Source organism: Phyllostomus hastatus, unplaced genomic scaffold (genome assembly GCF_019186645.2).
Source record: "Phyllostomus hastatus isolate PE091 unplaced genomic scaffold, TTU_PhHast_1.1 phas_scaffold_216, whole genome shotgun sequence".
Classification (NCBI taxonomy): Eukaryota; Metazoa; Chordata; class Mammalia; order Chiroptera; family Phyllostomidae; genus Phyllostomus; species Phyllostomus hastatus.
Window position 1 is genome coordinate 4,432,405 of NW_025334018.1, and position 24,434 is coordinate 4,456,838.

The 24,434-nt window shown below is 46.0% G+C and overlaps 4 protein-coding genes across 4 annotated transcripts; 2 read left to right on the plus strand and 2 right to left on the minus strand.

Moving 5' to 3' along the window:
• The first annotated feature begins 323 nt into the window (after nt 1–323).
• On the plus strand, nt 324–4,623 carry RAB13 (RAB13, member RAS oncogene family). The gene is made up of 8 exons (XM_045816725.1): nt 324–560; nt 2,117–2,177; nt 3,010–3,070; nt 3,303–3,380; nt 3,480–3,569; nt 3,689–3,754; nt 3,860–3,913; nt 4,067–4,623. Exons 1-8 carry the CDS (start codon nt 437–439, stop codon nt 4,142–4,144), a joined length of 612 nt encoding a protein of 203 aa, XP_045672681.1. The 5' UTR covers nt 324–436; the 3' UTR covers nt 4,145–4,623.
• A 7,000-nt stretch (nt 4,624–11,623) lies between these two features.
• JTB (jumping translocation breakpoint) lies at nt 11,624–16,180 on the plus strand. The gene is made up of 6 exons (XM_045817337.1): nt 11,624–11,731; nt 11,931–12,032; nt 12,184–12,221; nt 12,421–12,503; nt 15,102–15,181; nt 15,843–16,180. The coding sequence occupies exons 2-6, from the start codon at nt 11,950–11,952 to the stop codon at nt 15,997–15,999; spliced, it is 441 nt and encodes a 146-aa protein (XP_045673293.1). The 5' UTR covers nt 11,624–11,731; nt 11,931–11,949; the 3' UTR covers nt 16,000–16,180.
• LOC123804555 (small nuclear ribonucleoprotein G-like) lies at nt 12,520–12,899 on the minus strand (the record flags this gene model as incomplete). Its single annotated transcript, XM_045816931.1, has 1 exon — nt 12,520–12,899. A coding segment is annotated over one exon (186 nt), but the record flags the coding sequence as incomplete, so codon positions are not given.
• A 139-nt stretch (nt 16,181–16,319) lies between the features above and the next one.
• CREB3L4 (cAMP responsive element binding protein 3 like 4) lies at nt 16,320–21,151 on the minus strand. The gene is made up of 10 exons (XM_045817336.1): nt 20,996–21,151; nt 20,689–20,860; nt 20,194–20,440; nt 19,915–20,036; nt 17,821–17,913; nt 17,578–17,684; nt 17,384–17,452; nt 17,198–17,282; nt 16,938–17,034; nt 16,320–16,782 (listed from the first exon to the last, which is right to left on the minus strand). The coding sequence occupies exons 2-10, from the start codon at nt 20,857–20,859 to the stop codon at nt 16,589–16,591; spliced, it is 1,185 nt and encodes a 394-aa protein (XP_045673292.1). The 5' UTR covers nt 20,860; nt 20,996–21,151; the 3' UTR covers nt 16,320–16,588.
• Between the last annotated feature and the right edge of the window lie 3,283 nt (nt 21,152–24,434).

The window sequence follows — 24,434 nt, forward strand, 5'->3', positions numbered from 1 at the left end:
ATTTGCCTGCCCCGTCCCTGCCTTCATTCATCTTTATTCCCCCAAACTTTGTCCTAATTCCTCTAAAATTCCTCCTTCCCCTGGTCATCCTGGTTAAACTCCTACTTCCTCTCACCCCAGCTTCTCCGCGCCCGACTGGAAGAAAGAGGTCAAAAGATAAAGAGGGGAAGGACAGACAGTAAGCTCTGGGAAAGAGCTAGGGACAGAGGCTGTCCTAGGCTGTGAAGGGAAAGGCCTGAGAACCGAAGGCTGGGGCCGGTGGGCGGGCAGGGGGTGGGGCCCGGAGGAGTGCCGCCTCTCTTTCCCGGAGCCCGGGAGCAGAGGGAGGAAAACTTCCTGGCCTGGGCTACCAGTGGCTCTGTTCGCCAACCCTCCGATCCCGCCCACCAGTGCCCGGCGCTTCCTCACCCCTCCCCCGGCTCTCTTAGTGTCCGCCATGGCCAAAGCCTACGACCACCTCTTCAAGTTGCTGCTGATCGGGGACTCGGGGGTGGGCAAGACTTGTCTGATCATTCGCTTTGCAGAGGACAACTTCAACAACACTTACATCTCCACCATCGGTGAGCTCACTGGCCCTACCCCAGACCCCTGATTCCCTCACACCCTCATCTCCAGGCTTCGGGATTACTGGTGGCCCCACCTTTCAGACCCCCTAGAGTGAGGCTTCTAAACTCGGGTTTCTCTACCACTGTTTCAGACCAGTCCCCAATATATGTATCTGGTTGGTACCCAAACTTCTACCTTCTCTGCAGCCTCCAGGTGACTCCTTGGTTGTTCCAGTCCCTCATTTTCTTGGTACCATTCTTCTCATCTCCCCATATCCACAGGAACCCTTCTCTGTGTCCCTCTCAGCTCCTCTTCGCCCACCGCCACCCACCTAGAACTCTTCAACCACTCTTCACATTTCCTGTATTCCCTCTTCCTGAACATGTCTCCCAACTCCTCCTGCCTCTTTCTGTCCGCTGAGCTTCACACTCTCCCCCTGCACCTCCCACTTACCATCTACTTCTCAGTTTCCTTGCCCCTCAACTTAATAGGGGGTGGGAAGGGTGAGACAGAGTAGCTAAATGTGCTAGCGGGTGGCTCGAGCACTGTGATCCTGAATATGCAGTTAGCCTGGTGAAGAAGGGGGCAGTGGGGGGACTTTTGGGGTCTCTGAGTCAGCCTGGTGACTCAGCCTCCTCTCTAGCGCTCTCAACAGGCTTGGGGGAGGTGTCCAAGTTTCCACTGAGAACAGTGTCTCCTCTCCTTCCCTCTTATCCTTCTTAATCTCCTCTGGTCTGGGGATTAAGACAAGGAGAGTCTCAAGACAATTATGGTTAAGGCCCTGGCTGGGTTGCTCAGTTGGTTAGAGTGTCATCCCTATATGCCAAGTTTGCAGGTTCGAGCCCTGGTCAGGGCATATGCAAGACTCAACCAATGAATGTATAACTGAGTGGAATAACAAATTGATGTTTCTCTCTCTCTCTCTCTCTTTCTCCCTCCCTCCCTCCTTCCCTTTCTCCTTTCCTCTCTAAAATCAATAAATAAAAATTTAAAAAAAAAGAAATTCTGGTTAGAAAGTGGAAGGAAAAATGCCCCTTTTTCTTAGTTCTTTCTCAGGAGGAATCTTGTTTAGACTCAAACTTTCTTGGTTCCAAACCTGGCCTACTAGTTAATTCACATAGACTGGCATCAGCTACCTTTTTCCTCACTCTTTACCTTATAGGGCCAGGAGGGTCGGTGAGTATGGAGAGTAGAGGGTTCTAGGAAAACAGAAGGGGAAAAGAATCTGAAAGTAATATTCTGGGGGAGACAGAGACTAAATTGAGAGAGTTGTCAGCTGGCATGGTGATGGACCTAAGAGGTGCCTTAGTGGCCTTAAGCCTCCCTGCAGAATTTTTATTACCTTCTCCACCACAAAATTCATAAAACCTAAGTAAAAACAACATGCTTGCTGTACAGATACAGTTTTGAGGAAATTCTCCTAGTTTTATACTTCCAACAAGGCTGCTTCCTATGTTTTTCCCCTGCACACTTTCTATCACTGCCCTCTCCCCCTCCTCTCTCTCCCACGATACACTTTACATGCACACACCTATGTGTCTCTGCTTCAATGTACACTCTCCACCCCTAGGAATTGATTTCAAGATCCGCACTGTGGATATAGAGGGGAAGAAGATCAAACTGCAAGTCTGGTGAGTGAACCCCCCAGGACTCCTAACCAGACTTCCTCATCTACACCCTATAGACCTTTTCCTTCTATTTTGCTTCATTGCTCTCCTTTTCCCCATTGTGGTATAACCAGTCATTTCTGTCACCTCATTCAGATGTCTTTCCATCTCTCTTCCTGCTTGCTCAACTATTTTTGGCTTTTTTGTAGCTCCCTTGCCTCTCCCGGCTCCAGAGCACTCTCTGAGCTCGACAACAGATATATGTTGCACTGTAGTATGGAAACAGGCTCTAAGCAGTTAAATAGCAAGGAGCAGAATTAAGACGTAACTCTAAGGTTAGTGCTTTCTAAATTATGGAGAGCCCGGAAAGCCTGGTGTAGAGGTTTGACCTGTTATGAGGAAACTGGAGACCCTGAGGATCCGAGGCTTATTGGAGGCATCATGATACAACTGATGAGAGCAAACTGGCTCAAATTCTGGCTCTGTTCCGGAATGACCTTCATCAGTTATTTAGCCCCCTCATATCTGTTTCCTCATATGTAAAATAGGCACAATAAAACATGTCTCACAAGGGTAGAATGAAGATTATGCAAAATGATACATATGCAGTGCTTGGCACAGAGTAAGCATTCAATGAATAAATCAGAAAGATCTTGGTTTATTCTTAGGACTCTACTATCTCTCAATGTCAGCACAACTGCCTTCCATCCCTTTCCCCCTTTACTGCTTCCTGATTCTGTTCCTTTCAGCACCATCATGTGAAAGCTAAATTCTTAGCTGGTGGGAGATAGGGAAGAGTCTCTCTTTGGAGACCCCTTCCCTTTATCCTACCCCACAAAATATTCCACCTCCTCAGGGACACAGCTGGCCAAGAGCGATTCAAGACGATAACTACTGCCTATTACCGTGGAGCCATGGTACGAAGTATGGGTCTGGACAAGGGATGAGGTCATGAGGCAATGCAATGTAGGTTTATGAGGACAGAAAGGCAGGGGAAATGGGGCTACACAGAGTGGCTTGCAGAGGCCCCACATGACTTAGTGATTTGACTCATGGATAACACTTGCAGGGTCACTTAGAGGGCAATGGGAAACCTAAACAGGGGAGTGTGGTCCAAGGCCCCAGTGTGAACTCTTTGCCATCCTCCAGGGCATTATTCTAGTATACGACATCACAGACGAGAAATCCTTTGAGAATATTCAGAACTGGATGAAGAGCATCAAAGAGGTGAGGATCCTTCCAGAGAGATGGGGGAATTGGGTAGAACCTGGAGGATGAAGGGGATTGTGAGGATGAGCAGGACCCAACTTACCCTTTTGCTCCCAGAATGCCTCAGCTGGGGTGGAGCGCCTCCTACTGGGGAACAAGTGTGACATGGAGGCTAAGAGGAAGGTACAGAAGGAGCAGGCTGATAAGGTAAGACGAGGTCCGGCAATGTTCGAGAACTGGGCTGGTAGGGCCAAGGTGAGGTCGAATTGCACAGGACTTGGCTGCTGCCCTTTATCTAACACTTCTTCCCACTTCACCCCTGACAGTTGGCTCGGGAACACGGAATCCGATTTTTCGAGACTAGTGCCAAATCCAGTATGAATGTGGATGAGGTAAGACACACACACCCCCACCCCACAAAGAGACAGAGGATTTGGAAGATAGACTAGACTTATCCTTTCTCCAGTCTGTTCAGACGAATCTCCTTTCCCTGTTAGGCTTTCAGTTCCCTGGCCCGGGACATCTTGCTCAAGTCAGGAGGTCGGAGATTGGTGAGTTTTTTCTGCTGGGTTTATCACAACTGTGGGAATGTGGGGGGAGCAGTGCTAAGACTTCCCATAAGGTTGGGTCCCCTTCACAAAGTTTATAGCTTCAGACCCCGGCCAGCCATTCCCACCCTGACTTCTGTGCCCTTCTGCCTCTAGGGAAACAGCAGCAAGCCCTCCAGCGCCGATCTGAAAACTTGTGAAAAAAAGCACACCAACAAGTGCTCGCTGGGCTGAGGATCCCTTTCTGCCTCCCCTCCCAGCCTGGAGGCTGAACCTGAGGGAGGCAGGGCTCAGGGGCTGCATGGGGAGAAATAGCAGGTGGGGCATGGAGAGGTAAAGATGAGTAGATGGTAAGAATGGGGAGAAAATGGAGAAGAAAAAAAGGAAAGTGAGAGAAGGAGTGAGTAAAGAAAGAAAGGAGGCAGAATAGAGAGAAAAGAAGCAAGAAGGGAAAGAATTGAGGAAGTGAAAAAGGGTGAGAAAGACATAGGAAGAGAGGGAAAAGAAAAGGAAGGTTAGATGGCCCTGGGCCTCAGCCCTTCCTTGGGATTTTAGGGAAAACATAAATGTAAATAAATAATTGATTTATTTTGTTATTGGGTCAGGTTTTCGGGTCTTATGAGAGGCTGGCTCAACACCACCCTTGAAAATTTGGTCCTATCCTGTCACTCTGCATGGTTTTTCTCAGTATTAAAGCCCACCATTTGCACAAATGTCCCTAGTTGGGTAACTTTCATCATTGTCCGAATTGTTCTCTACTCATAAACCTACTTCCTGCCTCTGGGCTGGGCTGCCTGGATTTGACTGGGTTTCTGTGATGCCAGGATCAGTCCTACAACTTTCTCCCCTTTCCGGCGATTTAGTTGACGAGGAGAACAGCAAGGAACAGAGGTTCTCTGAACTTGAAGGCATGGACATACTCTTTCCATTATGGATTTAGAGGGTCACTGTGGGGAGAGCCTTCTCCAGGAGACTGCAGGACCCTTTTTTTTTTTAAGGACTCTTTTTGGGTCTCCCCAGGAGAATGACAGCCCTAGCCTCAGGGAAATAACAGGAACTAATATGGTTATACAGTGATTTGCAAGCATCTTTGATTCTGCCATTAAGTATCCGGTAGGCATTATCTGCTTTTACAAGTGAGGAAAATGAGACACAGAAGAGGTTCACTTATTCCTAAATATTTATTGAGCATCTAATACATGTGTCAAGCACAGTGGTCAAGTTAACATAACCTTTGGGTGGTACTTAAAGGATATACAGCCCTGGCTGGTGTGGCTCAGCGGATTGAGCACCGGCCTGAGAACTGAAAGGATGCCGGTTTGACTCCCAGTCAGGGCACATGCCTGTGTTGTGGGCCCGGTCCCCAGTTGTGGGTGTGTGAGAGGCAACTGAATGATTTGATGTTTCTCTCCCTCTCTTCCTCCCTCCCCTCCCCTCTCTCTAAAATAAATAAAATCTTAAAAAAAAAAAGGATGTACAAGCAAATTTTAATAGAAATAGCCTCTAACTACTGAATACAAAGGGGCAAAAATATTGGCATCCTAAAGAACCACCATCGAGCTCTCAGTGATATGGCTCAGTGGATTGAGCCCCAGCCTACAAACCAAAGTGTTCCGGTTTGATCCCTGATCAGAACACATGCCTGGGTTGCAGGCATGTCCCCAACAGGTCCCCAGTTGGGGACATGTGATAGACAACCACACACTAATGTTTCTCTCCCTCCCTTCCCCTCTGTCTAAAAGTAAATAAATAAAATCTTAAAAAAAAAAAAAAAAAAAGAATTGCCCTGGCTGGCATAGCTCAGTGGATTGAGCTCGGGCTGCGAACCAAAGTGCCGCAGGTTCGATTCCCAGTCAGGGCACATGCCTGGGTTGCAGGCCATGACCCCCAGCAACTGCACATTGATGTTTCTCTCTCTCTCTTTCTCCCTTCCCTCTCTAAAAATAAATAAATAAAATCTTAAAAAAAAACCACCATCGAAAAATTCAGACTTGATACACCTTGATAGCCCCCTTAATATATAAAACCTCCTTTTACGATTATGCAATTTTTTTAAAAAGTGAAATTAGCCCTGGTTGGTGTGGCTCAGTGGATTGAGTGCTGGCCTGTGAACCAAGTTGCAGTTCAATTCCCAGTCAGGGCACATGCCTGAGTTGCAGGCCAGGTCCCCAGCAAGGGTCGTGCAAGGGGCAACCACATTGATGTTTCTCTCCCTCCCTTCCCCTCTCTCTGAAAATAAATAAATAAATAAGAAAGGTGAAATTAACTCATGGACTTGATCTTTTATCAAGACAATGAAAATACCAGATTTGGTTTAGACAGAATACTTTTAGAAGTTTTTTTTTAAGACTATTTATTTTTAGAGAGAGGGGAAGGGAGGGAGAAAGAAAGAGAGAAAAACGTCAATGTGTGGCTGCCTCTCCCATGCTCCCAACTGGGGACCTGGCCTGCATGTGCCCTGACTAGGAATCAAACCAGAAACCCTATGGTTCACATCCCATACTCAATCCACTGAGCTACACCAGCCAAGGCTAGAAGGTTTTTTGTTTTGTTTTTTTATTCATGGATATGATCAAGGTGTTTAAGAAACCCCCAGGCCTGCATTGTAGAAGTGGATGCACATCCCCCCCGCCAAAAATGTCTTTTTTTGTGCTGTTGTTTCCTTTGGTAAAAGCTGACACAGAAAAAAGTCTGACAGTGCTGGGAGAACTTGGAAATCAGTTTGATAAATGCACTAAGTATGCAAGCTTCAATGGGGTAATGTCCTTATCTGTGCCTTATGTTTGAGCTCTGTAGTCAACAGCTCAGCTAGTTCAATTCGCTTGAGATAAGGAAAGACTTGTGTTTTGTGAATCCCATGAAGACTGATGTCTTCATAACCAGAGCAGGTTGTTCTTATTTTTTTTAATCCTCACTGGAGAACGTGTTTATTGATTTTTAGAGAAAAATATCAGTATGAGAAGCATCAATTGATTGCCTCTTGTTCACACCCCGACCAGGGATCGAACCCACAACCTAGGTATGTGCCCAGACTGGGAATCAAACCTGCAAATTTTTGGTGGATGGGACAATGCTCCAACTAATCGAGCCACCTGGTCAGGGCCCAAAGCAAGTATTCCTTTTTTTTTTTTAATATTTTATTTATTTAGACTTCCAGTCAAGATGGAGGCATAGGTAGACACACTGTACCTCCTCACACAACCAAAATAAGGACAACAACAATTTAGAAATAAAATAACAACCAGAACTGATAGAAAATTGAACCGTATGGAAGTCTGACAACCAAGGAGTTAAAATAGACACGTTCATCCAGATCGGCAGGCAGGACAGACGGATGGCCAGGTGGAGAGGGATCGCAGCACAAAAAGTGGTGGCACCGGACATGCAAAGTATCCCGGGGGGCGCACAAGTCGGCAGTGAGCGGACCCTAGGTACACAGGCGGCTGGCAGACCCTGGGCGAGGGGTGGCAACGGGCAGACCCAGTGAGGCAGTGATTCTGAAGCAAGGCACTGCACCAAGGTGGCTGGCTGACAGGGCAGTCCCACATTCTCATGCAGATAGGCCCAGCGAAACTGGGGAGCGAGATAGACCAGACAACCCAGGGCTCCAGCGCAGGGAAATAAAGCCTCAAAACACCGATCGATAACACCTGTGGGGGTTGAGGCACAGGGAGAGACTCCCAGCTTCACAGGACAGTTCGTTGGAGAGACCCACAGGGTCCTACAACATGCACAAGCTCACCCACCTGGGAATCAGCACTAGAAGGGCCCAGTTTGCTTGGGGGAAGCGGCAGAGGGGACTGAGATCTGACAGAGAGCGGAGCAGGTGCCATTTTTCCCTCTCGGACACCTCCCCACATACAGTGTCACAACCCAGCCACTGAGTTGCCCGACCCTGGTGAACACCTAAGGCTCCACCCTTCATACATAACAGGCGTGACAAGACCAAAAAAAATGGCCCAAAAAGAACAGATCAAAGCTCCACAGCAAATATAGCTAAGTACCAAAGAGATAGCCAACCTATCAGATGCACAATTCAAAGAACTGGTGATCAGGATGCTCACAGAATTGGTTGAATTTGGTCGCAAATTAGGTTTTAAAAAATGAAGGCTACACTAGGTGAAATGAAGGAAAATGCACAAGGAACCAATAGTGATGGGAAGAAAACTGGGACTCAAATCCATGAAGTGGACCAGAAGGAAGGAAGAAAGAAACCAAACAGAAAAGAATGAAGAAACAAGAATTTAAAAAAAAAATGAGAGGCTTAGAGATCTCCAGGACATCTTTAAACCTTCCAACATCTGAATTATAGGGGTACCAGAAGGGGAAGAGGAAACATAACAAGTGGAAAAGTTATTTGAACAAATAATAAAGGAGAGCTTCCCCAATCTGGCAAAGGAAACAGCCTTTCAGGAACTCCAGGAAGCTCAGAGTGCCCCAAAGAAGTTGGACCCAAGGAGAAAAACACCAAGGCACATCATAATTACATTACCCAAGATTAAAATGAAGGAGAGAATCCTAGATGCATCAAGAGATAAGGAGGCAGTTACCTACAAAGGAATTCCCATCAGACTGTCAGCTGATTTCTCAAGAGACCTTGCAGGCAAGAAGGGTCTGGAAAGAAGTATTTCAGGTCATGAAAGACAAGGACCTACACCCAAGATTGCTCTATACAGCAAAGCTTTCATTTAGAATGGAAGGGCAGATAAATTGCTTCCCAGATAAGGTCAAGTTAAAGGTCGAGTTCATCATCACCAAGCCCTTATTATATGAAATGTTAAAGGGACTTATCTAGGAAAAAGAAGATAAAAATATGCACAGTAAAATGACAGCAAACTCACAGTTATTAACAACCACACCTAAAACAAAAACAAAAACTAAGCAAACAACTAGAACAGGAACAGAACCATAGAAAGGGAGATCACATGCAGGGTTAGCAACAGAGGAGTGGGAGGAAGAAAGAGTGGGAAAAGGTATAGAGAGTAAGTAGCATAGATGGTAGGTAGAAAATAGGAGGAGGGCAAGAATAGTATAGAAAATGTAGAAGCTAAAGAACTTATGACACATGGACATGAACTAAAAGGGGGGAATGTGGGTGGGAGAGGGTGTGCAGGGTAGAGGGGAATGAAGGGGGGAAATGGGACAACTGTAATAGCATAATCAATAAAATATATTTAAAAAGATTTTATTTATTTATATTTTAGAGAAAGGAAAGGAGGAAGAAAGGGAGAGAAACATCAATGTGTGGTTGCCTCTCATGTGCTCCTTGTTGGGGACCTGGCCTGCAACTCAGGCAAGTGCCCTGACTGGAAATCAAACTGGCCCTTGGTTTGCTGGCTGGCGCTTAATCCACTGAGCCCTTGGTTTGCTGGCTGGCGCTTAATCCACTGAGCCACACCAGCCAGGGCACAAAGAAAGTAGTCTTTTTTTTTTTAAGATTTTATTTATTTATAAAGAGAGGGGAAGGAAAGGAGAAAGAGAGGAAGCGAAACATCAATATATGGTTGCCTCTCGTGTGCCCCCAGCTGGGGACCTGGCCCACAACCCAGGCATATGCCATGACTTGGAATCAAACTGGCGACCCTTTGGTTTGCAGGCCCACCCTCAATCCACTAAGCTATATCAGCCAGAGCTACAATGCAAGTAGTCTTGAAATTCAGTCTGTGTAGAGACCTTATTAAGTTGCTTGGGATAGCTATTGAAAGTTAGATTTCACAAGATCTCACAGCTTGTTGTGAGAGACATGGTAGGAATGAGTGAGGAGTTCAGCCAAAACTTTTTATTATAGCTAAAAACCTCTGTAATATACAACTTTGACACATTCAAAAAATAACTTAAAAATAGTGACAAGCAAAATTAAAACTCAGCCATCAAATTTTGTTTTTTCCCCAATTTTCACCCAATGATCTTTCCAGTCTTGATAGTTCCTGCCCTTGAGAAGCTACCTTTAAGTCTGGTGGGAAGTCAGAATGTATGGGCAGTACCATCAGATATAAGTGAGTTCCAAAATAAAGTGTACTAGCCCTTACGGCAATGGGGGAGGGGAGCAGATGTAGTCTCTAGGCTAGAAAGGCTTGTTGGGGGAGAATATAGAGCAGTCAACAAGAAAAAAGTATGGGGACAGGCCTTGAGATCGTATGTCCCCATAATTTTTTCTGTTAACTCGGCTCCATATTTCCCCCAATAAATTCTAGCCAATCATTCTAGAAATTATTAATAAACATTATTAATAGTGCATATATTCATATCAAGTTTATTTTAAGTACCTCCTATCGTCTGAGTGGGACTGCAACTCAGGAAGTTGCAGGAACTGTCTAAGGAAACTCACATGGTCCAGTTGTCTGGGAGGCTGCAGATATATGTATATGTAAAACTAGGAGGAGCCCTGAGTGGTGTGGCTCAGTGGGTTGGGCATCATCCCACAAACCTGAAAGGTGGTGGGTTCGATTCCCAGCCTGGGCACATGCCTGGGTTGCATGTGGGTCAGATTGTGAATGTGCTAGAGGCAACGAATCGATGTTTCTCTCCCTCTGCTTCTCCCTCCCTTCCCCTCTCTATAGAAATAAATAAAATCTTTTTTTTATGAAAAAACTAGGAGGAAAATTCCAGGAGAATGACAATAGTCACTATTACCATACAGTAATGGTTGAACTCAAAGTGTGAGTCAAGTCACTGCAGTTCTGGATATATATCAAGGTCTAACTCCATGGAGATGGAAAGCAGGCCAAAATCTTTCACCTGGGAGTTGAAACTCTGTGCTCTAGCCTCAGCTCTCCCATTCACTAGCCAGGTGACTTTGGACAAATCACTCATATACTCTCAGCTTACCCATAATACAAGGATAATACCTCCTCTTACTCATAAAATAGGGATTATACCCAATTTGATACCTCAGGATTAATGAGGAGCATCAAATAAGATAAATGTTGACCAAAAGTATGACAGAGACGTGAGGCAATATCGAGGAGAGTAAGTATTTATACATTTCATTTGCATCTCAACAAACAAAAAACGAAGAAAATGCATATTAGCATTTCCATTTTACAAAAACACAGGGCCAGATGCCATCCTTAAGTCACGTAGCTAGTAAGCACCTGAACTTAGCTACACTCAACACTTGTTGGAACTTCGTGCTCATACTGCACTAATGATAATTTCATTATGTAGGGGCAAGGGAGAACTAACGTTTAAGACTGCTTATCATGGGGAGCAATTACCATGTGAGGTGACATCTGAGCAGAACCGAATGGGAGCCCAGAGACAAGGAAAAGCTGCATGTTCCCTGTGTGTCTTGGTAATTCCTGTTCCAGGAGTGCGAAGAAAGTCCCTGAACCGCCAACCCAACTTGTCCCCTTGACCATCTGGGACGGGAAAAATGAGATAAGTAAGAGTGTAATAGAGGCTGAACCTTAATGGAAAACCCCAGGGTTTTAAGAAAAGTGCAAAGTCCTGAGAGTGCGACGTATGGTTCCTTTTTACGCCTCACTGCTCACTTAACTCAGATGAGAAACAAGCGATAGAGAAAAGAATCGAGAACACAGGTTCACCGCCGGCATTTCCCCCGTTTCCACAAAAGACTACCACAACCATAATGCATCGGTGCGCCGAGCCAATGAGCCGCATCTCTTGACACAAACGTCACGCGATCCTATTCCCAGGGAGCAGTGCGAGGCGCCACCAACCCTGGAAGACTACAAGATCCAGCAGGCACTTCGCGCGCCTCCTCCGACCAGCCCAGCTCTGGAAAATCCGGCCCTGCAGTCCAGACGCGCCCAGGAGCCTTCGCAGGGCAAGATGGCTGCTTTGGGTGCCGAAGTGGAGGTGAGGGGGTGTTAGGGAACAAACGTATTGGTTTTTCTCGTCCTGGTCGCGGGTACCTTCCAGTAAATCCTTTGTCTTGGGGCAACCCTAGCATCTCGCAGTTTTACCTGGAACCTCCGAGGGGGCAGCAAAGTAAGCGCTTTCTCTGGGATACGACGGAGGTACTGGGCCAGTCCATCAGGCCTTTCTGTCCCGGCAGGTGCGACACTGAACACTCAATGCCTGTGGGCGCGGGGAGGCGTGGCCTCCCCCTGGGCTGCCACCTGTATTGGTTTCTCTGCCTGTTCACCTTAAAGCTCTGGTAAGGAGGGGCCGAGGGCATGGAAAAAGGAGGGGACGGAAGATCCAATAGTCTCTGCCCCAGAGGATGAAGAAGATCGTGTCCCTTGACCGTGTGGGTGGGGTGTTTTCTGGCGTCTGACTTTTGCCCCTTTTCCCTGTTATCGCTGCAGCCAAGCAGAGGCTCCAGTGCGGGAGGAGAAGCTGTCAGGTAGGTGATGGTCTGGGAACCCAAAGCCCCCATATGTTTTGTCGTGACATCCACCCATATACGTACAGCACAGGTGGAAAAGGACGGCGCCACGTAGAATGAGGGCATCCAGTTGTGCTGGGAAGTTGGATGGGCAGAACCCTTTGGGAGAAATATTTTCTGAATTAGTTCTGGGGCTGGCATTTCTCTCCCCTTTTAGTGAGCACCTCAAATTTGCCGTGCTGGCAGGTGGAAGAGTTTGTGGTGGCAGAAGAGTGTTCTCCATGTTCTAATTTCCAGGCTGTGAGTATCTGTTTTCTCTTCCTTTCTTTTCTCACATCTAATCAGCCCCTAAGTCTTTTTTCCCCTTTACAATACAAAAGTTTATTTAACGAAAGTTCAATATGAAAAGAGACACGACTTGATTTTTATATTGTAGAAAAACAGGTGCTGTGGAGAGGGGACAGAGGACATGTGGAAGCAATTGATTTCTCTGGTGAACACAACCATTCTTCATACTGGTCCCAAGGCTTCCGACATGATGATAATATTTCTTGGAATGGTTACCACCGTTCCAATATTGTTCTGTTGCCCATTAGTCATCACCTCCACACATTCATCCATCACAAGTTTCATGAAAGGATCAAATCTCCTCAATATTCCTTGGGCATGTCTGCCACCATTTAATTCCTTTTTCTTTTTTTATGTATATTTTATTGATTATGCTATTATAGTTGTCCCAATAGTTTTCTCCTCTTTATCCCCCTCTACCCTGCACCCTCCCTCCCACCACTATTCCCTTCCTCCTTAGCTCATGTCCGTGGGTCGTACATATAAGTTCTTTGGCTTCTCCATTTACTATACTTTTCTAAACCTCCCCCTGTCTATTTTGTGCCTACCAATTACTCTTCTTATTCTCTACCTTTTCCCCCATTCCCCCCACCTCACCCTCCCAGCTGATAACCCTCCATGCGATCTCTATTTCTGTGATTCTGTTCCTGTTCTAGTTGTTTGCTCAGTTTGGTTTTGTTTCTGTTTTTTAGGTTCAGTTGTTGATAGTTGTGAGTTTGTTGTCATTTTACTGTTCATAGTTTTGATCTTCTTTTCCTTAGATAAGCCCCTTTAACATTTCATGTAATAAGGGCTGGGTGATGATGAACTCCTTTAACTTGACCTTATGTGGGAAGCACTTTATCTGCCCTTCCATTCTAAATAATAGCTTTGCTGGATAGAGCAATCTTGGATGTAGGTCCTTGCCTTTCATGACTTGAAATACTTCTTTCCAGTCTTTTCTTGTCTACAAGGTTTCTTTTGAGAAATTAGCTTATAGTCTCATGGAAACTCCTTCATAGGTATCTGTCTCCTTTTCTCTTGCTGCTTTTAAGATTCTCTTCTTATCTTTAATTTTGGCTAATGTAATTATGATGTGCCTTCGTGTGTTTCTCCTTGGGTCCAACTTCTTTGGGACACTGTGAGCTTCCTGGACTTCCTGGGAGTCTGTTTCCTTTGCCAGGTTGGGGAACTACTTCTTCATTATGCTCTCAAATAAGTTTTCAATTTCTTGCTCTTCCTCTTCTTCTGGTACCCCTATGATTTGGATGTTGGACTGTTTAAAGATGTCCTAGAGGTTCCTAAGCCTCTCCTCATTTTTTTGAATACTTAGGTTTTCATTCTGTTCTGGTTGAATGTTTCTTTCTGCCTTCTGGTCCACACCATTGATTTGAGTCCATTTCCTTCCCTTCACTGTTAGTTCCCTGTGTATTTTTCTTTATTTCACTTTGCATAGCCTTCACTTTTTCTTCTGTTTTGTGTCCATACTCAATAATTTCTGTGAGCATCCTGATTACCAGTATTTTAAACTATGCATCTGATAGGTTGGCTATCTCCTCCTGGCTTAGTTCTTTTCCTGGAGTTTAATCCATTCTTTCATTTGGGCCATATTTCTTTGTTTCGGTGGGCCCCTTATGTTGTAAGGGGTAGAACCTTAGGTATTTACTAGGGTGGGGCAACCCACTTTGCTGCATTGTGGCACTGTATGTGGGGGTGGGGTCTGTGTCACTCTCCAGTTGTTACTCCTGGTTTATCCTCATAGGAATGTGGAACTGCCTGGTCCACCAACCGCTGCCTTGCCCACCTGGTTTGCCAGCAGCCACCTTGCCAGTTGTCCTCTCCACCTAGGCTGCCTGTTTCCGCTCCTCCTACTGGCCTGGATGAATTTTCTTCTTTAATTCCTTGGTTGTTGGATTTCCATACAGTTTGATTTTCTGGCAGTTCTGGTTGTTTTCTGTTTTTAAATTCCTTGTTTTTTTCCTTTTGGTTGTATGAGGAAGCATAGTGTATTTACCTATACCTCCATCTTGGCCGGATGTCTCTTAATGCCAATCACAACTTCTTGGCCATGAATGTATTTAAGTCTGGAGGGTGAGCTTTGTTCCAGGTGTCTACTTAACAAGTTCAAAGATATCTCCAAATGAAATGTGTGGCCCTTCTCACATTCCCACCTCAGTTTCTACATCTTATTAAATATGCTTTTGCATTGTCTTTTGTCTTTTTCCTTTGATATGTCCAAATCTGAACTTGTCTTCCCCCTGGAAATGTTCCCTTTTCTTTACAAATTAATGGCGACATTGAGCTAATAACCATGTCTTGGTCATTTTTAATCCAGTAGGCTCTAGAACCTGTCCCTGCCTCTCCTAGTCTGTTGCCTTTGAAATATTCTTTATAACACGTATTCCTAATCATACAGCCACCACCTCCACCATCCCCATTAGAACTCTTCATTAGTTGTCTGTCACCTACCAGCTCCTTAGCACTCGGTCACCTGCCCATTCTGCATGGCAGCCTTTCTGTTTCTCCTCCCGCCCCTCCTGATAACGTGCTTTGGTCCTTTTCTCCTGGCAGAAAGCCACCTCTGAATGTGGTTCCACAGGATATGTGGAGAAAATCACCTGCAGTTTATCGAAGAGGAGTGAGTTCAAAAGGTAAGTGCTTTTTCTCTTCTCTCTGTCTCTCTCTGTCTCTCTCTCTGTCTCTCTCTGTCTCTGTCTTTTAAATCTCCAACCTGTGGATATGCTTATTGATTTGAAAGAGTGGGGAAGGGAGGGAGAGAGAGAGGAGAGTCATTGATGTGAGAGAGAAACATGGGGATCGGTTGCCTCTTGTACACATCCCAACTGGGACCGAACCCATGACCTTTTGGCTTATAGGACAACACTCCAACCGACTGAGCCACACCAGTCAGGGCTGTTTTGCTTCTTGAAACCTCCTAGATCACCTTGTTTGCTGCTATGATTTTATATAAATAGTCCTACCTCTTCTTCTTGGTCTGGAGGTAGTATGGCATATTGGAAAGAAAAAGGGATTTGGAACCAAATTACTTCAACCCAAGTCCCAACCTACCCTCTCAGCACTCTATTATTGGCCTTATTTTGTCAGTAAAATTGGTTAATACCTGCTCTGCTTATCTCACCAGAAAATACGTTAAATGATACCTCTGAGTGGGATTGATGCACTGTGAACACAGTGGGTTGACTCTGATTCTCTCTTATTCCCTTGGTGTATCTTGGTTGGGCTGAAGGAGAAGGGAGGCTACAGGGAGGCCAGACAGCCTTCCCTGGAGTAACTGTTTCTTCTTACCCTCAGCTGCCGCTCAGCTCTGATGGAACAACACTTATTCTGGAAATTTGAAGGGGCTGTTGTGGGTGTAGCCTTGGTCTTCGCTTGCCTTGTCGTCATTCGTCAGCGACAGCTGGACAGAAGGGCTCTGGAAAAGGTCCGGAAGCAGATCGAATCCATATAGCTACCTTCCACCCTTTCTGTATGGGTCTTACAGACCCTACACCAGACAGAGAAAGTGGAATGGACTGACTTGTGCCCCTTTGTAATTTTTTGAGTGGGAAAAATCCCAAAAAGCCTTTCTTCTATCTTCCTTGTCTAGATGATTAATGAGCAGAATAAAAAGAGTAAACTAGAGTATAAAATATTTTTCTTCCCTACTCTGATTTGGTTTGGGGCAGGAAGTTATGAAGGCAGGGAAAGGGGGTAGCAACTTTAGACCCTCGTTTGTCAAGCACATGTCTTCCTCCTCTTCTACTACTTATTTAAAATTCTGGGATAACATTTCAGAAAAAAAAGTTTATTTCTCAGTAAAACCTTCTGTTTCCCTCAATCCTATATCCAAAGAAGAAGTAAAATCACAGATACACCATAAAAGTATTTGAGGTGCTACCTCACATAGGCAGACTCAGGATAGACATCTATGGCATCCTGATGTGATTCAGACCCCTGAGGCCAGAGAACCCTGAGTGGGAATCCCAGGGGGAAGCGGAGTCAGAGTGGAGCCCTGGAGTCCTTATGTGACTGGGTAGTGGGCTCGGAAGTATACCAGCTCACATCTCATCTGCATGCAGCACAGCTCTGGTGTGCCCACTGGGGCCTGTCTTCACTCCTATCTTCTCAAGCAGTGTCCTTGTTGATCCATTTGCACTCTTGGTCCCAGGTGGCCCTCCCAATCTGGACTCTACCTCTGGGGTCTCCCAATTTTCAGTTATGTTCTTGTGGGTCAGGATATTTCTGGAAATCACTGTGGGGTGAAGGAAAAAGGGCAGTAGTAGAGTGCTCCATTGGGTGGGATATCCTAGACAGGCCAGACCCTCCCTCGCAGCTCTTGACTACCCTGGAGAAAGCCCCCACTTGCTCACTAGGTAAAAAGATCCCTTCCCTGCCGTGGCCTCTCACCTCCATGAGGCTGGTAATGCTCGGACCCAGATGCTGGTAGGCCTTGAAAGGGGCTGAAACTAGGCAGGATGATGAGAGCCAGGGAAAAAAGAAGGATCTGAAGGAAGCAAGAAGACACTTGGACTGTGAGAACAATAAAAAAAGAGGGCAGAGTGAATAGAAGGCAATTGGAATCATTAGGGATGGGAAGATTTGTGTGGCTAGAGAGTCAAGAGTATCAGGATGGAAGTTGGGGGAGATGGGAAGTAGACTAATGGTACCAGAACACAAGTGCTGGTCTGGGCAGCTTTGTTGGAAGTTTGAGTAATGAGCATCTGCAGCTGGCGGAGCTGAGTCACCAAGGAGCTGGAAAAGAAGATTGAGTTAGACCTGGGAACCAGGGCCCGAAATTGGTGCCCGTGTGCCACACACTGCCCCCCTGACGTGCATACCATGCTTTCACTCACATGTTGTGCCTCTCCAACTCCTGGACTTTTTTCTGCAGTTCCTGGTTCTGTGCAGAACAGGCAGCCACCCTAAAGAATTTGGAAAGGTAGGACAAGGTTCTGCAATTACGTGAGTCCTCACCCTTGCCTGCCTTGGTAAGGGAGCGGTTCCAGACCTGGGCCACAGGAATCCAGAAATGTGAGTTCAAACATACCTGCTTTCTAGTCCATCGATGTACTCTTTCTTCCGCCGCCGACTGTCCTGAGCTGACTGCTTGTTACGGATTTTCCTCCTGACCTTCTTGAGGACCCTTTCCTCTGCCTAGGGCCCCAAGGTATATCAGTCCTGGCTCTTAATGCGCCCCTCACCCCAACTGCCCAATTCTCCGCTGTGATCTTGGCTCCTGAGAGGCATGGTGGAGCCATTGGGTTGAGATTCCTTTGGGGAAGGATGTTACCTTGGTGAGGGGCAGGTGAGAGGGCAGGGAAATCCCTTCCTGCCCAAGAAGACGCTTCTCCTCATCTGTCAGGAACAAGGTTTGACAGGGCAGCTGGTGGGGGACAGGAGAAAATGAGAGTGGGAAGAGGATCATCCCATTTCCAGCACCCTAGCTGCTCCCCCGCATGCCTTCTAGAGAGTGTTTCCCATTTGCACTGAGGAATAACTAACCATGAAATGAAGTAAGGGCAGAGACCTTAATTCAGACTGGCTCTGGATCATACTTAAAGGGACTTCTGAGGCTGAGAACAGAGAGAGGACATGGTTTTGTCATATCCTTTGACCACAGACTCTGGACTTCAGCACTTGGAGTAAGCTCGGGAGAGCCTGTTCTGGTCTACATCTCCCCAAACCTTAGAGGTATTTGAAGAGAATGTGGGGTAACTCACTAAGGTAGGGTTTGCTCAATCTCTCAGCAGACAAATGATTCACTTTCAGCTATTAACTTCTGTTTGGCAGAGTGTGTTATCCAGTCACCTGTCAATCCCTGGGAGCTACCTGGGGCAGTGGCCCTTTCTGCTCAGGATCTGATCCCCACTTTTCAGACTAAAGCCCTGTCTCCTGTCAGAACTGCCTACGGGTAACGAAACAACAATTTCTCATAAAATATGTGGCAAGGGGAAGCATTTTCTCAATCTGAGATCTTGCTTACATGCACATCCTCTGTTTGGCTCAAATAAATTACTATAAAAATTCTTAAAAGAAAGTATGTAGGGAGGCTGCATAGTGTCTGGTTAACATGAGCACATCAACGGAGTGACATGCTTTCTAATTTTTTTCTTGAAAGATTTATGCTTCATTTTGTGATGGGAATTTGTGTTTGCTTCCTAATAGTCTTTGACTTTTAGCTAAACTGTTTCTTCTGTCTACCTTTTTCCAATGCTCCCTTCTTGCTCCTGTGACTATGAGAGTGGTTTCCCTCCCAATGCACCTGATTGAAATCAGTGAGAATGAGGCCTAGAAGGTTTTATTTAAAAAGCAAAACTGCCCTGGCTGGTGTGGCTCAGTGTATTGAGTGCCGACCTGCAAATCAAAGGGTTGCCGGTTCGATTCCCAGTCAGGGCACATGCCTGGATTGTGGGCCAGGTCCCCAGGAGTGAGTGTGTGATGGACAACCCCACATTGATGTTTCTCTCCCTCTCTTTCTTCTTTCCTTCCCCTCTCTCAAAAATAAATAAATAAATAATAAAAACTATATATAAAGCAAAACCACAAATTCCCCAGTGTTTTAAGGTCCCTCAACCCAACATTTTAAGATGCCTGGCTTGGGCTTGGCTACTGGTCTAGCCTCAACCACAGATTTTCAAGGAGGCTTGAAAATATTCCCTACCTTTTGCACACAAGCTCTTTCCATGATAAAAGCAGGGTCCCCGCCTCACCCCACTAGAGGAACCAGACCATAGCCTTGAGAAGGTATCTGATCTGCCTGCTGGACAATCACTCCAGTGGAAATGTAGTTGCAGTTTCTCCTCTTACACTCCGTGCCCAGTAATCAGTTGGATTCTCAGGCGGCCTGTCCCATTTCTGTGTCCTGACCCAAGACTGAGACAATAGCTGAGCAAACAGTGTACACAAGGTTCAGACTTTTTCCTTCAGCCCTACCCCTGGATTCCCTCACCCCACCTTCTTAATTGAGTTATCACCACCTTACCCCCAACTGCTTGTCTCCTTTCTCCTTTCCTGATTTTATTTTTTTAAGATTGTATTTATTTATTTTTAGAGAGAGGGGAAAGGAGAAAGGGGAACATCACTGTGTGGTTGCCTCTCATACACCCCCTACTGGGGACCTGGCCCACAACTTAGTCATGTGCCCTGACTGGGAATCAATTCAGAGACCCTTTGGTTTGCAGGCTGGCACTCAATCCACTGAGCCACACCAGCCAGGGCCCTTTCCTGCTTTTAAATTGCCATGTTTCCCTGGCCTTCAGGACCGATGGCACAAAAATTAGGCCAAAGACAGTTCAGCATCAGTTTCCCCCTCCTGTACCCCCAGCTTTGTGGGTATATATGAGTGTATCAGACAGGACTGGATCAGGCCAACCCCAAGACTCACCAGGGTGGCAGGAAGCACTGGGTTTACAGTGTCTGCTCTGGGCTGGATGCAGGCATGAGCATCAAGGGACAGCTTGCTGACTGTGCAGGCATCAGGCACCATAAATGGTGGACTCCACTGATCTGAGGGAGACATAGGTGGCTGGGAGAAAGGAAATGGGAGGTATACCTGCTGGCAGCACGGCCTGGGTAGTGGCACAGATTAGGGAAATCCCCTTAACCCCAGGGCTAGGGCTGAATCTGAAGGGCCATTGTCCCCTTGCCATAGAACACTACTGACCTAGCTGAATGGAGATGAACCCTACAGGTGGCCCAGCTTCCTTCTGCATCTTCTCCAGGACCTCTGCTTCATAAACAACCTCATAGAAGGCAGGGGAACTGGGTGCCTTGAAGACAGGGGGACTGTCTGGATGACCAGGGTCCTCAGAGATTCCACTGTCGCTGCCAGGAGATGCTTCTGAGCAGTACACTTCATTGGGATCAATGAAAAGCTTTGGGAAATCTTCAGGCTCACTCTCTTGAAGGCCCTACATTAGAAGAGGGCATATATGTATATTTACAAAGAAGAATTCTGGAAGTTCTTCCTGATCTCAAACCTAGATCTTTCATGCTTCAGTTTCAGTCCTTTCTGTCCTTGGACATGGGGATACTTACAGTTTATGTCTATTTTAGGTGTACTGTCTCCAAACCTCTTTCCAAGTGTAGGCTGAAGCCTCTTGGGCCTCTTATCAGAGTTGTGTTTCAACCCACCCCTACTTCCATTCATCACACTCACACAGACATGGCCCCCACTGGACTTGCAGCCTTGCAGGCCCTGTTCTTGTAGCATAGTCACTGGGACCTCTGGAGGTGGACAGTGGTGTCCCAGCTCCAGGAAGGATCCTGTTAAAACATCATCTGGGGGTTCCAGCCAGAAGTCCAGCAGGTCGGGAGCTCCGAAATCCATGCTGCAGGGAGGCATGTAGGGTGGGAGAGTTGCAGCGGGGTGATGGCTACCCCCAACACAAACACACATACTGCATTTGGGTTCCTCTCACTCCCTCTTCCATTAACCGCACCCCCCCATCTATGGAGACCCTCACCTGTCAGCTGGAGATCACTCCTCGTCCTGATCTCTGTGGTTTCAATGAACAGGACCCCAGGTTATTACTGTTCGGAAGAGCCCAGCCCTGACAAGCCAGCCTAGCCTGCTGACCAACCCGAACAGTACACCTTTTCTTCCCTCCAGGATCTCACATCCTGGACCTGCCCAGCCAAGCCCCACCCCTAGCCTTACACTAGGAAAGTGGGTTGCACCTAGTCGGGAGCCAAGGTAGGGACGCCGAATTTGGGAGCAGGGGGTTAAAAAGCTTAGCGTCCACAAACCAGACCTGAGAAAAACAAGCAGCTTCGCCCATTCTGCCTTAGTTTTTCTAGCGATAGCAAATATTTCTGAGGTAGGTCCCCAGGGAAGGACACGGATAGCTGTGACTGGAGCACAGGATACTTGAGTGACTGTTCTCCGGCCATCAATTCTATAAGAAGGAGACCAAGGCAGGGTTGAAAACAAAGAAGAGAGTCAACTGGGTTGCCAAGATATACAGTGGATCCCCTCCCCCAGCCCGTGGCTCTCAGCCTGCAATGAGTCTGATGGGAAGCTGGAGATGTAGCGGTTTTGATGGGCAGGGCAGTGAGCGAATGGAATTGCCTCCTCGAGGCCGGGTCCGCCGTAACTGGTCAGAAATGGCTGTCAGAGAGGGAGTAAGACCAATGGGGCTGGGGCACTTACATGTCCCGCGGGGTTGGGTTCTGTAGATCAAAGAGTGGGGTAAGAACCAGAAGAATTGCAGTGAAGGGGGAAAATTCAGGGAATGTGGGCTGCGGCTTGGTTTGGTTTCGCTTGCCACGTGACTCGTAAACCCAGATTATTGCCCAGGCGGGGAGTGAATATCCTGTTATGCCACGTTAAGTGACAGAGCTTTTACCCAGCCGGCGGAAGGTCGCGCTATCACGAGTTGTCAAAATCCGTGCTTTATGCTATTAATGAAGACCAGCAATTATAGATACACACAGGACTGTTAACTAACGGAAGTGAGAGTCTGGAAAACTACAAAACGTTAAAAATCATTAGGGTTTTCGGAGGGAGTATGTCTTATTGTTTGCATACAATTACGGACAAGAGTATGTGTCCTGCATGTGTATAATATACAAAATATTTTCATTGTTCCCTCATTTAATCCACAACAACTCTGAAAGAGACAGGCCAGGAAATGTTTTACTAATTTTACCGATGACTATACAAAGATCCATGACTAGAATGTAGTAATACCAAAACCCAGGATTTTTTGCCTTGGTCTAGTGACTGATGATCTGAGAATTCATTTTAAATAAAATAATGAAGCTGTAATGATCTGCTTGCCTCTTCAAAAGTACTTCAGAGAAGAAGTAGCTGGGTGAATAAAGCAACAAAGTTTGGGCTGTGGATCTGGAATTCAAACTGGTATTCTCATGAAAATTTCAGTGGGTTGAAGGTAAAGACAGGTACAGAAGCTAAGATTTACTGGGTAACTACTGCATGTTCAGGCATTTTCATGGTACTAATATAATTCTCATAGCAACTCACAGCAGTCAGAGAGAAGGTAAGTAACTTTCTCAAGGTCACTGTAAGTAGCTAAAGCAAAATTTAGCTGCTTGAGCCCATATTCTTTGCACTATACTAAGCTATCTTGCTGGACCTTTCTCAGATTTCCCAACTCTGTCTTTTCTGCTCATCCTGCATCTTACTCAAGTAATGAAAAGACAAAGCAGGTTCCTAGATTGATGCAGAGCTCTAAGGAAAACAGAACCATCCTTACTTAGATTTTTCCCAAATCAATAAAGGTTTCAAAGAGCTTCCTTCTGGCTGCATGTACAGAGGTGATTACATGGAAAATATAGTCAGCTTCCATTAATGTTAGAACTGGAAGGAGCCCTGGCTGTTATGGCTCAGTGAACTGAGTACTGGCCTGCAAACTGAAAGGCTGGCGGTTTGATTCTCAATCAGGGCACATACCTACTGTATTTTTGGACTATAAGATGCACTCCCCCAAAATTTGGGAGGAAAGGGGTGTGTGTCTTATAGTATGAATGTAGCTTACCTGGCTCCCTGTGGGGGGGGGGCGCGGTGGTAGAGCCGGGACACAGGTTATTAAATATTTTACCACTTTTTGCTTCAAAATTTTGTTTCCCTATTTCTTCCTTTAAAACCTAGATGCATCTTATGGTCTGGTGCATCTTATAGTCTTAAAAATATGGTAGGTTGTGGGACAGATCCCAGGTTTGGGGTGTGTGAGAGTCAACTGATTAATGTATCTTTTTTATTTTTTATTATTTTTTTATTTTTAGAGAGGGAAAGGGAGGGAGAAAGAGAGGAAGAGAAACATCAATGTGTGGTTGCCACTTGAGTGCCCCCTACTGGAGACCTGGCCTGCAACCCAGGCATGTGCCCTGACTGGGAATCGAGCTCACAGCCCTTTGGTTCGCAGTCCAGTGCTCAATCCACTGAGCCACACCAGTCAGGGCTGATGAATGTATCTTGATGTATCTCTCACACATCAATGTTTCTCTCCATTTCTTTCTCCCTCCCTTCACCTCTCTCTAAAAGAAAAATAAATAAATCTTAAAAAAAAAAAGGAACTGGAAGGAACTCCTGGCATTATCTGCTAGTCTACCTTCTCTCTTCCATTGGATTTATCAAGCTTCTGAGAGGGAAAATGACTTGCCTAAGATCACATACCAAATTAAGTTAGAGCTGAGACTAGTACCCAGGTGTCCTGGCTCCCAGTCCATGATTCCTTCTTAATGTTACTAATTAGCAATAATCTTAGAAGCATAATTTGCCACAAACCATAGTATGAATAATATTCCCTTAAATAATCCAGAGTTTCTTCTAATAGTAATTTTTATCTTTTAACTAAGAGCTTGAGCCCTGGCTGGTGTGGCTCAGTGGACTCAGCGCCAGCCTATGAACCAAAGTGTCACCAGTTTGATTCCTAGTCAAGGCACATGCCTGGGTTTCTGGCTGGGTCCCTGATGGGGGACATGTGAGAGGCAATCACACATTGATGTTTCTCTCCCTCTCTTTCTCTTTTCCTTTTCCTCTCTCTAAAAATAAGTAAATAACATCTTTTTTTTTTTTTTTTTTTTAAGAGCTTGAGCCCTGACCGATGTGGCTCAACTGGTTGATTGTCCTCCTGCAAAGTGAAAGGTTGCCAGTTTGATTCCTGGTCAGGGCACATGCCTGGGTTGTGGGTCGATCCCCGGTTGGGGTGTGTGCAAGAGGCAACCAATCAATGTTTCTCTCTCTCATTCTCTCTCCCTTGCCTTCTGTCTTAAAATGAATAAAAAAATTAAAAAGAGCTTGAAACAGCAATGATTATTATTATTAAATAATGGGACACTAGTACTCCATTTGACTTACATCCTGCTCTTAGGGTCCATATGATTCCTTTCTCCTTGACTACCTACCTCAAGAAATCTTCACATTCCCCTTTTCTTTCTTTT

Coding starts and splice junctions, on each gene's coding strand:
- RAB13 (XM_045816725.1), top strand. CDS start 437: ATGGCCAAAGCCTACGACCACCTCTTCAAGTTGCTGCTGATCGGGGAC. Junction 3,570..3,688: donor AGAAGGAGCAGGCTGATAAG/GTAAGACGAGGT, acceptor CACCCCTGACAG/TTGGCTCGGGAACACGGAAT. Junction 3,914..4,066: donor AGTCAGGAGGTCGGAGATTG/GTGAGTTTTTTC, acceptor TTCTGCCTCTAG/GGAAACAGCAGCAAGCCCTC.
- JTB (XM_045817337.1), top strand. CDS start 11,950: ATGCCTGTGGGCGCGGGGAGGCGTGGCCTCCCCCTGGGCTGCCACCTG. Junction 12,033..12,183: donor CTGTTCACCTTAAAGCTCTG/GTAAGGAGGGGC, acceptor TTATCGCTGCAG/CCAAGCAGAGGCTCCAGTGC. Junction 12,222..12,420: donor GCGGGAGGAGAAGCTGTCAG/GTAGGTGATGGT, acceptor CTCCCCTTTTAG/TGAGCACCTCAAATTTGCCG.
- CREB3L4 (XM_045817336.1), bottom strand. CDS start 20,859: ATGGATTTCGGAGCTCCCGACCTGCTGGACTTCTGGCTGGAACCCCCA. Junction 17,914..19,914: donor CAGTGCTTCCTGCCACCCTG/GTGAGTCTTGGG, acceptor GTCCCCCACCAG/CTGCCCTGTCAAACCTTGTT. Junction 17,035..17,197: donor AGACCAGCACTTGTGTTCTG/GTACCATTAGTC, acceptor TGCTTCCTTCAG/ATCCTTCTTTTTTCCCTGGC.